Raw genomic sequence first — 11,511 nt, 5'->3', positions numbered from 1 at the left:
AACCTTAATCTCAGCACAGGCCTGGCAGGGCAGAAAAGATGGGGGGACAAGTGAGCGCCCCCCCCGCTCTCTCCGTGCACCATATCAGGCAACATACCCTCGGCATTAGGAGGCTGCCTTGCCAGGGTACCCCCTTAGAAAAGCACCTTGCCCCCTATGCCGATGGGGACAAGGGCCTCTTCCCCACAAGCCCTCACTCATTGGTTGTGGGGATCTGAGGGCAGGGGGGCATATCTGCATCGGGGTACCCAGATGCTGCCCCCCCTTGTGAATGAGTCAGGGGTACTTGTACCCCTACTCATTCACTAAAGGGTTAAAAGTAACTAAAGGGTTAAAAGTAACAAGTAAATAGACCACAAAAAAACCTTTAATTGAAAAAATAAACAAAGGTTTTTGACAAGTCCTTTTAATAAAAAAATAAAAAAAAACACCCAAATTTTTTTTTTCAATGATCCACCGGGTCAATCACAACGTCAGGCGTCGTCAACGACAACACCGACTCGTTGAAATATTTAAAAAAACGACGCCTGCCCACACGTCCGCACGCGACAACTCCCGCCGCAAAATGACATTCTGATAGATACCAGCAAAATATAAACAATTGGGTGGAGCTAGCGGTAACATCACTGCTAGCTCCGCCTAACTGTTTACATTAGTCCGGCACCTGTCACGCTCTTCCCGCAGGTCCTGGCCAAATCAAAACCAATAGGGCGGACTCAGCCGTGACGTCCCTGCTAACTTTCCAACCAGAGCTAAAGGGTCTGCATGTTCGGCTGAACCGACAGCAGCCGAAGCCAACTGATGTATGGCTGAAATCAGCCGTACAAGGCTGCAATGAATAGCCGAACGGCGTTCGGCTCACTTCATTTCGGCTCAGTTATTCACTCAGCTGCCTTTGGCAGCTGAGTGAATAACCCCTTTGGATATGGCTAGGTGCTTCCTATGGGCTCTTCAGTTTCATATGCAATGCTCTCGCTATTGGAATTTAATGAATGTGCAACTGCATCGTCTTTGCTGTCTGCTATAGACCTTTCAGCTCCCCCTTACCTGTGCAGAAAGTTCACCATATTGTCTTTTTCAGCTTGGCATTGTTGGGAGAACAGGAGCTGGGAAATCTACACTCTCAAACTGCTTATTCCGTATTGTGGAGAGGGCAGGAGGCCGGGTCGTGGTGGACGGGATTGACATTGCTACTATTGGCCTCCATGATCTGAGGAACAAACTTAACATCATACCTCAGGTGAGTCTATAATAGAGAGATTGAAGTCATCCTATATGTAAAGCAAGAAAAGAAGCAAAGAATAAACATTATAACCACCAATCCGGATGTTTGCTTTTCTTCCTAAACTGGATTAAAAACTATTTGGGTTGCTATTGGTTGCTGGTAAACATTTGATACATTCGTTTTTATAAATTACCCCAATGTTTAAGGCCTCGTTCACACCAGACGCAGTGCGATCCGGCCAGGGGCGTATCTGCCGCGAGGCAAACAAGGCGTTTGCCTGGAGCGGCAGATTCGCTGAGGGCGGCGTTGCTGCCTTGCCTAGGGCAGCAGCAAAGTTAAATACGCCGCTGGATCCGGCCCGATTCTGGCCCGAATGTACTGCATTGCAGCCGGCTCACTATGTTGTGGGGTAGGAGGGGGCGTGGCAGTCCATTGAAGTGAATGGCACTGTAGCCACGCCCTCTGGCCGCAATGCGATCGGCCGCACGGGATTGCAAGGCACATTATGCCTGCGGTCCGGTCCGTTAAAAATAGTGTTTGCAGCATTTTTTTGCAGATCGCACTGGACCGGAACGCAGGCAGTAATGTGCCACGCATTTGGGTGCCGGCGATCGCACCATTGAGTTCAATGCACCTCCACGCCCCCTCCCACCCCCCAAAAAAACTGAGCTGGCCGGGTTGCGTTCCAGAGGCCGAACACACTGCAACGCACTCTTGATGGTGTGACTGGGCTGTAAATCAGGACTGTGGGAGTGCATATGGCAAACTGCCAGTGCAAGAAAGTTTCACGTATGGGTGGAATTTATCAAAACTGGAGCATGCAGAATCTGGGGCCGTTGTCCATAGCAACCAATCAGCTTCTCTCTTCAATTTGTTCCGTTCAGCTTTGAAAATGAAAGATAGAAGCTGATTGGTTACCCTGTGCAACTGCTCCAGATTCCAGTTTTGATAAATTCCCTTCTTAGTGTTTAGTGAATTCTTTAAAAATAAAGTACAGTCGTACACTTTAGGCCACACCTACTCCGTTTTATTATGCAAATTCCAGTTTAGGACATTTATAGGTCACTTCCTTATTGTGCTGTTTGATCCCAGGATCCAGTGTTATTCTCAGAAACGCTGCGGATGAATCTGGATCCCTTAGACAGACATTCAGATACAGAGCTCTGGGATGCTCTGGACATGTGTCATCTCAAGGACTTTGTGCAGTGTCTTCCCAAGAAACTGTACCATGACATCTCGGAGGGAGGAGAGAACCTCAGGTGAGCTTTGTAATTATTTCCCTTGCTGATCCACAGGGGGCAGTAGAGGGTATATAGAACGTGGCTGCACTGGGTCTCTTTATAACAGTGACGTGTCCTGCCTTCTGTGCTGGGTGAGGCATCCCCCAGCCCGCCGAAGTCTCGTCCCATCCCACCGAAGCCCCACCCCCAACTGGGTAACCAAGCTTTGTGGGGAGGAGAAAGGGAGAAGACAGGGATGAGCCTCCCTGTCCTTCACTTGCTCGTCACTGGTGAGGCATCAAGATCGATGTCCTCACTTTTTTTCTTTAATTTTTTTTTGATTGGACAGCTTGGACCAATGGCGCTTTGCCATTGGTCCAAACCATCCGCAGAGTTCACGCCTCTAACACAGAGTAGAAGCTGTGACAACTCTTGCCTCACTATGTTAGGTTACACTGTGTAACCTAACTTAGCTGTCAAAAGTCAGATGCAGCTCTGCCTGTAATTAACAGGCAGCGCTCCGTCTATGACAGGTTACACAGCGGGGAGGCTTTCCCTGCTGTGTAAACTGTAACAAGCCGATCTGAATGGAGAAAAAGCTGTCTGCTTCAGACTCGAAGATCCTCCATAATGCTAGGTGAGGCTCTGCCTCACCTGCCTCTCCTGACCGCACGTCCCTGCTTTATAGCTGTCTAGTACATTCCATTCACACTACATGGAGTTTGTGAATAAGTACTGTACCCGTGTGCTTTCCTTCAGAGAACTTCCTATTCAAATGAAATGGAAGATCAGCAGGAAATAACGTGCTGAACAATTTCATGCGCGGTTACGCGTCATGCAGCCCGGCATTTTACGCATATAGAATATTAACACAGATTGTGAACTTTTTTCCTCAGCAAAGTCAAATCGCCTCATTGGGGATCACAGACAGAAATAGAAATCTGACAGAGAATTTCTATCCCCACACTTTTAATTTTGCTGGAGTTAGGCTGGCCATACACAGATCGAATTTGGGCCATTTCCTGCAGAATCATTTAAAAATTGATCGATCCCTGCTGGCACCACACTGTTCTACAAAAGTCCATTTTCAATAGAACTTAGGTCGAAGGAGCTCAGGCGAAAATGATCAGCCTTACAGTGCCTGCATCCAATCAGATTCCAGTATTCTGACAGCTGTGGGCACTGGCTGTCAGAATACAATGGCTGGCAGGGGGAGATTCCCCCATTATCGCTCTTTAGCCCTCATTCACACTAGAAAAAGCCGTGCTGCGTGCACGGCCGTATCGGACAACTCCCGGGAAGGACAGGTGCTGCGTGTGATTAGTACGCAGCCCCTGTCTTTCTCTATGGGACTACGCGGCCTTACGCCGCCCTACGCTCACACGCCCTGCACATCCGTGCGGGTGAGCGTATTTGTACGCTGACAGGATGGATCCTGTCTGCGTCCGAGCCAGGAAACACACACCCCTATGGACCTGCACTTGAGGTGAGCGTAGGGCAGCATACGGCCACGTACTCCCATAGAGAAGGACAGGGGCTGCGCACTAATCACACGCAGCACCTGTCCTTCTCGGGAGCTGCACGATACGGCCGTGCACTCAGCACGGAGCTGTATGTGCCGGCCGTTTCTAGTGTGAATGAGGGCTTAGTGTGGATGGGGGAATGGAGTTATGATGTATGGCCAGCTTTAGGGTTCAATAAATGAATAATATAAATGTACTTTTATAAGGCAGAACTCCAGGCAGATAAAAATACAGTTAATTACATTTTTAATGAATACAAATCTCAATGTATTATTTTTTTTAAAAGTCCAAATAGTCTGAATATCTGACTTTGTTTAGATCCATTTCATGTAGTCAGACACAGGACCAGCACAAGAAGCCACTCAGGCGGGGCTGTATTGCGCCTGTGCTGGCAGTGAACATGATTGGAGGAAAGAGCAGAGTGAGCAGAGGGATGACTTATCAGTGTGCTGCTACTCTTTTATAAGGATGGGCTCGGTTGGGTATTTTTGCTCCAGTTTTGAAAAATTCCCCTCCATGTATTTTATTCTTTATGTATTTGTAGACTTTAACAGATTAGCTGTAAATTGTATTGTTTGTATTGCAGCGTTGGACAGAGGCAGCTGATCTGTCTTGCTCGAGCCTTGCTCCGGAAAACAAAGATTCTGGTTCTGGATGAAGCCACGGCCTCTATTGACATTGAAACCGATAATCTGGTGCAGAGCACTATTCGCAAGGCGTTCATTGATTGCACTGTACTGACCATAGCGCACAGATTGCACACTGTCTTGGACAGTGAAAGGTAAATCATTTTCTTGCAGCTCTTTTCAGTGCAGCTTCTGCTGGAAATGGTTGCCAACCAGCAGAAAGAAAAATATACATACCTATACACTATGGGGCTGATCTATACATACCTATACACTATGGGGCTGATCTATACATGCCTATACACTATGGGGCTGATCTATACATGCCTATACACTATGGGGCTGATCTATACATGCCTATACACTATGGGGCTGATCTATACATGCCTATACACTATGGGGCTGATCTATACATGCCTATACACTATGGGGCTGATCTATACATGCCTATACACTATGGGGCTGATCTATACATGCCTATACACTATGGGGCTGATCTATACATGCCTATACACTATGGGGCTGATCTATACATGCCTATACACTATGGGGCTGATCTATACATGCCTATACACTATGGGGCTGATCTATACATGCCTATACACTATGGGGCTGATCTATACATGCCTATACACTATGGGGCTGATCTATACATGCCTATACACTATGGGGCTGATCTATACATGCCTATACACTATGGGGCTGATCTATACATGCCTATACACTATGGGGCTGATCTATACATGCCTATACACTATGGGGCTGATCTATACATGCCTATACACTATGGGGCTGATCTATACATGCCTATACACTATGGGGCTGATCTATACATGCCTATACACTATGGGGCTGATCTATACATGCCTATACACTATGGGGCTGATCTATACATGCCTATACACTATGGGGCTGATCTATACATGCCTATACACTATGGGGCTGATCTATACATGCCTATACACTATGGGGCTGATCTATACATGCCTATACACTATGGGGCTGATCTATACATGCCTATACACTATGGGGCTGATCTATACATGCCTATACACTATGGGGCTGATCTATACATGCCTATACACTATGGGGCTGATCTATACATGCCTATACACTATGGGGCTGATCTATACATGCCTATACACTATGGGGCTGATCTATACATGCCTATACACTATGGGGCTGATCTATACATGCCTATACACTATGGGGCTGATCTATACATGCCTATACACTATGGGGCTGATCTATACATGCCTATACACTATGGGGCTGATCTATACATGCCTATACACTATGGGGCTGATCTATACATGCCTATACACTATGGGGCTGATCTATACATGCCTATACACTATGGGGCTGATCTATACATGCCTATACACTATGGGGCTGATCTATACATGCCTATACACTATGGGGCTGATCTATACATGCCTATACACTATGGGGCTGATCTATACATGCCTATACACTATGGGGCTGATCTATACATGCCTATACACTATGGGGCTGATCTATACATGCCTATACACTATGGGGCTGATCTATACATGCCTATACACTATGGGGCTGATCTATACATGCCTATACACTATGGGGCTGATCTATACATGCCTATACACTATGGGGCTGATCTATACATGCCTATACACTATGGGGCTGATCTATACATGCCTATACACTATGGGGCTGATCTATACATGTCTATACACTATGGGGCTGATCTATACATGTCTATACACTATGGGGCTGATCTATACATGTCTATACATTATGGGGCTGATCTATACATGTCTATACACTATGGGGCTGATCTATATATGTCTATACACTATGGGGCTGATCTAGACATGCCTATACACTATGGATCTATACATGTCTATACACTATGGGGCTGATCTATACATGTCTATACATTATGGGGCTGATCTATACATGCCTATACACTATGGGGCTGATCTATATATGTCTATACACTATGGGGCTGATCTAGACATGCCTATACACTATGGATCTATACATGCTTATACACTATGGGGCTGATCTATACATGCTTATACACTATGGGGCTGATCTATACATGCTTATACTCTGGGGCTGATCTATACATGCCTATACACTATAGGGGGTTGATCTATACATGCTTATACGCTATGGGGTTGATCTATACATGTCTATACACTATGGGGCTGATCTATACATGTCTATACACTATGGGGCTGATCTATACATGCCTATACACTATGGGGCTGATCTATACATGCCTATACGCCTATACACTATGGGGCTGATCTATACATGTCTATACACTATGGGGCTGATCTATACATGCCTATACACTATGGGGCTGATCTATACATGCCTATGCACTATGGGGCTGATCTATACATGTCTATACACGATGGGGCTGATCTATACATGTCTATACACGATGGGGCTGATCTATACATTCTTTATCAGCCATAATATTCTGACCACCCGCCTAATAATGAGTAGGTCCCCCTTTTGCCACCAGGCGAAGTCAGTGCAGGCCCTAGGGGGAGGGTGGGTTGGGTCAGTGTGGGCTCCAGGGGGGGTCAGAGAGACTGGCGACTGCAGCCACAGCAGATGCGGCTCTCTGCTCAGGCATATCAGAGGGCCCTCTGATATGCCTGAATAGAGGGCTGCGGCTGCATGGTCAGCTCGGCCTGGCCGCGATCCGGGCCAGCTCTTCATGTCCTGGCCGCGATCCAGGTCAGCTAAGCCGGGCTGCAACCCGTGTCAACTCGGCCTATTGGCAGGGGGGGGCCTGGAGCGGGAGCTCCACCCACCCCTATGTTAATCCGGCCCTGGGTACATGTCAAAGTAACATCCACATGAATGGCAAGACCCAAGGTTTCCAAGCAGCAGAACATTAAACAATGAAATGCTAATGTTTAGCCTTGACCATAATCAATAATGTACAAACCTACTATGCATTCCCCTTATAATAGTATCCGATCTCCTGCAGGGTGCTTGTTCTGGAAGCCGGCAGAGTTGTGGAGTTCGATGAGCCCCAGCGACTGATACAGAAGAAAGGAGTCTTCTTCAAGATGGTGGCAGAAGCCGGAATACTCCAGAACACAGAAGAGTAAAAGACATTCAGAAGATTGAGAAGATCACGAGAGATCAGAATGTTCCCTGAACAGAAATCTCAAAATCTGCTTCTAGACAAAGGAAGTATGAAGACCGGAACAATGAATTGTCTATCAGTGGAACGCCTTCCTCCTACTTCTACCATTAGCATTCCTCTACGTGTGTTCACCTCTTTCTCTGTCATTATAGCATCAGTAGCACAGTGTTTAAAGATAAAGTGCGGCTCCCGGTGATTGTGGAATTCATTGGATATTAACAGTTCTCCAGAATACAAAAATTCTACAGCTCACCATACAACCGAGTGAAAGATCCCAATGGCACATGGCCCAGGTGATTGTGAAATGCATTAGATATGACCAGTTCTCCAGAATGGACCGTTTCAACTACAGCTCACCATACAACCGAGTGAGGTCTCGTTCACACCTTGGCGTATTGCATATGCGCGTCTGTCGCACGGTTTTTTACCGCGATTCGCGATCAAAAAAGTCGCGTGGCGGTCACGCGTTTCCGAAGGCTACTTGGCTGTATCCCAATGGAAACGCGCAACAAAACGGCCCAAAGTAGTACTTGTACCTTTTCAGGCGTGGGCCGTTTTGTAGCGCGTTAGGGACGGGCGGAAATACGCCAAGGTGGGAACGAGACCCATTGAATACAATGGGATTGATATTTTTGAGCGTTTTGTAGAGCGCTCGCCGAGCGTAGAACACGCTACAAAACGTTCAGGTGTGAACGAGGGCTTAAAGATCCCAATGGCACGTGGCCCAGGTGATTGTGGATTCATTGGATATGATCAGTTCTCCAGAATGGACCGTTTCAACTACAGCTCACCATACAACCGAGTGAGAGATCACAATGCTGCGCCAGGATGGAGCCAATATCTTGCTTGGACTTTCCCTAACTAGAGATCAGGTTTAGGCTCACCATTACCGATGGTTCATATCTGATGCCATTTCATATACAAGCTGCTGCTGCTAAAGCTACCTGGAAAGAAGACTTTTTATCAAACCAAAATGAATCAGATTGGGGTGCTGCTGCTGTATGTGCGCCACGACAATTGTAGAAGAAAGAAATCAATTCCACGGCCACATATGTGCTGCCGGCGTACACCGTCACTGAGACTGTCTGTGAAAATTGCACAATGTTGCCCTGAAAGGTGCATGAAAAGACCCGCTCCCTTCTGTACCCCTTTTTCATGCATTGGTACATGTCCTCCATGGCAGTGCCCAGCTTCCGGGGCCTATTTAAGTAGTTTGCCTATAATATCTTGTTCACACCAGCAGTGGTACGGTTGAGCATTCCTGGTGTGCGTGTGCCTGGACAGTGCCCATGCACTTAATCAAGATCGCACTGCTTTTTCTGCTCGTTAGAACTTTATTGAAATGTCACAAGTGACATTTCATTAACCGCTTGAAGACCGCGGTGTTACACCCCCTTCCTGCCCAGACCATTTTCAGTACTGAAATTAATTTTATACCATTTTTTGGGGACAGATAGAGCTTTCTTTTGGTGGTATTTAATCACCACTGGCGTTTTTACTTTTTACTATATAACAAAAAAAGTACCCTAAATTTTGAAAAAAACCCAGTTTCCTTATGAAATGTTATGAAACATTTATTATCACCCCAATTTTTGGGGTAAAATATAAAAGACGGGGTCACGTCGGGTAAATAGACACCATACATGTCAAGCCGTGAAATTGCGCACGCCTGCAAAATCGCAGAAAACAAGCACACCCAAAATTGGCCATAGGCGACACTTTAAACGCTTTTATCGCTCATCAGTTTAGTGTTATCAGTGATTAATGTCCCTAAAATATTGACCGGGAAGCCGGCTCCATGCCAGTGGAAGCCCCGGTATTGGTACTCCGTATTGACAAGTACCGTAAGCAAGGTATTGGTACTCGATACCGAAAAACCGGTATCGGTGCATCCCTGCTGTCAACACCAGGAACCAATCCCAGTAGATCAGCAGTTGCTGAAATACTCAGACCAGCCCGTCTGGCACCAACAACCATGCCATGTACAAAGTCACTTACATCCCCTTTCTTCCCCATTCTGATGCTCGGTTGGAACTTCAGCAGACCATCCTGACCATGTCTACATGAGTTACTGCCATGTGATTGGCCGATTAGATATTTGTGTAAAGGAGCAGTTGTAGAGGTGTACCTAATAAAGCGGCCAGTGAGTGTATATTGTGTGTAATATGTCTGCTGCTGGAATGGTGGTAAGAGGGGCACAGACAGGAGCACCCCCACACAAAGAATCTTTACCTCTGTTTTATGTCATTGTGTGTTTTTTTATCTCAGGGATTTGTCACAGTTGTTAAAACAGCAATAAATGAAATCTTTTTCTATGGAACTTGTGAAGGGGACGTGTCTGTATTGTGTACTGACCCTGCCACGCTTTGTCCAATGTATGTGCAATGTGATAAAATGGAAACCCCCATCTGACTGGGACCTCTAAGGAAGCATTACACAACCGTTTTTCAGTCATGGCGCCCTCTAACTACTTGCTGGCCACCCATTTTTTGTAGACAGACAGCATTCCATAGAGCGGGTCGCTGTACATGCTAGGGGGCACGTCAGTGTGAAGTCTTAAGGGGTGGCTTGGAGTTGTCATAGGTTCTCGTGTATTTAAATGTGTTCTCACTTGCACTGTATCACGTCTTGCCTGAGGGCAGGTTCTCACCATTTCCCGGACCAGATCTGGAACATGGTGCATTGCATTTTTACCGCGATGGGATTTTTTTAAGCTTATAATGGTCTTATAGGTGCGTTCCATGCGTTTCTGATGCATTCCAGACTAGACTAAATAGGACAAGCAGTATTTTTCTGGTCTGGAACGGACTGTTCTGGTAGGAACAGAGGCCAGAAATAGCATAGGGATACATTAGGATGCATCTTGGGTCCGGAACCAGTCTGGTCTGAAGGTAATCTGGATGTGGTGTGAATGGGCCCTGAAGGAGGAAGACCGCGTACGTGACTTTTGTGAGCAGATGCAGACCGCATAGCTGAAGCTGGCCGTGCCGGCCCTCGGTTCCTTTTGTCCGCAGCTCTGAGCGCCGGCTGAAAGGATGGAATAGTGAGGCCTGCACCAGATCTTATTACTAATCAACCACTGGATCACCAGGTAGTGATGTGCCTCCTCCCACGCAAAAGTGTAAGCAGGAGAGGGGGCTCTTTGTTCTATTTGTGTGTGTGCGGATAGTGGGGGGTTTATTTTATGGGGGGGCAGGTAACAGGGGGAGCATATTATTTAATGTGTGGGGGAGCGGGAAACGGGGAGCATATTATTTTGGGGGGGGGCAGGGAACAGGGGGAGCAGGGAACAGGGGGGGCGCATATTCACAACTGTAAGTTTAGGTGCTTTTTAAGGATTTGTTTCAGGAATTTGCGTTTTCCAGCAGCAGGAATCCCTAATGTGTGTACAAGAGGCAGCTGTCACCCGTTGAAGCTATTAGTCAGGTGACAGCCGCTTAGGGATTAGAGATTCCTGCTGCAGGAGAACGCAAGTTCCTGACGCAGGAATCCCTAATCACACCTAAACTTACAGGCATGAATGAGGACTTGTTGTATGTATGAGTGTTTATAATTCTGGTTGTGCATATTTCCATTTGTATGTATTTCTATGTGTGCGTGTCTCTGTGTGTGTAAAGTATGAGTTAGTATGTTGAAGCTTCCATTTCCACAACCCTTCAGGAAACATTACTGGTACCCCAGCAGTGCCAGTGTGTGTTTAAGAAAATCATTTAGAGCATTAGGCAGCCTTATCAAATAATTAGGCTGCCTGATGCATGCCAAC

General features: G+C 46.6%; 1 protein-coding gene across 1 annotated transcript in view; it reads left to right on the top strand.

Moving 5' to 3' along the window:
• The window catches only part of LOC108794146 (multidrug resistance-associated protein 1-like), a 58,582-nt gene extending 50,765 nt beyond the window's left edge, over positions 1 to 7,817 (top strand). Inside the window, exons 25-28 of the mRNA XM_018565138.1 lie at positions 1,082 to 1,240; positions 2,318 to 2,484; positions 4,555 to 4,749; positions 7,587 to 7,817. Of these exons, the coding sequence (XP_018420640.1) occupies positions 1,082 to 1,240; positions 2,318 to 2,484; positions 4,555 to 4,749; positions 7,587 to 7,710 (645 nt within the window). The 3' untranslated portion in view covers positions 7,711 to 7,817. The remainder of the gene's footprint in view (positions 1 to 1,081; positions 1,241 to 2,317; positions 2,485 to 4,554; positions 4,750 to 7,586) is intronic.
• Positions 7,818 to 11,511: the final 3,694 nt, after the last annotated feature.

Source organism: Nanorana parkeri, unplaced genomic scaffold (genome assembly GCF_000935625.1).
Source record: "Nanorana parkeri isolate BGI_ZX_2015 unplaced genomic scaffold, ASM93562v1 scaffold817, whole genome shotgun sequence".
NCBI classification, from domain to species: domain Eukaryota; kingdom Metazoa; phylum Chordata; class Amphibia; order Anura; family Dicroglossidae; genus Nanorana; species Nanorana parkeri.
This window is presented reverse-complemented; position numbering and strand designations above follow the sequence as displayed.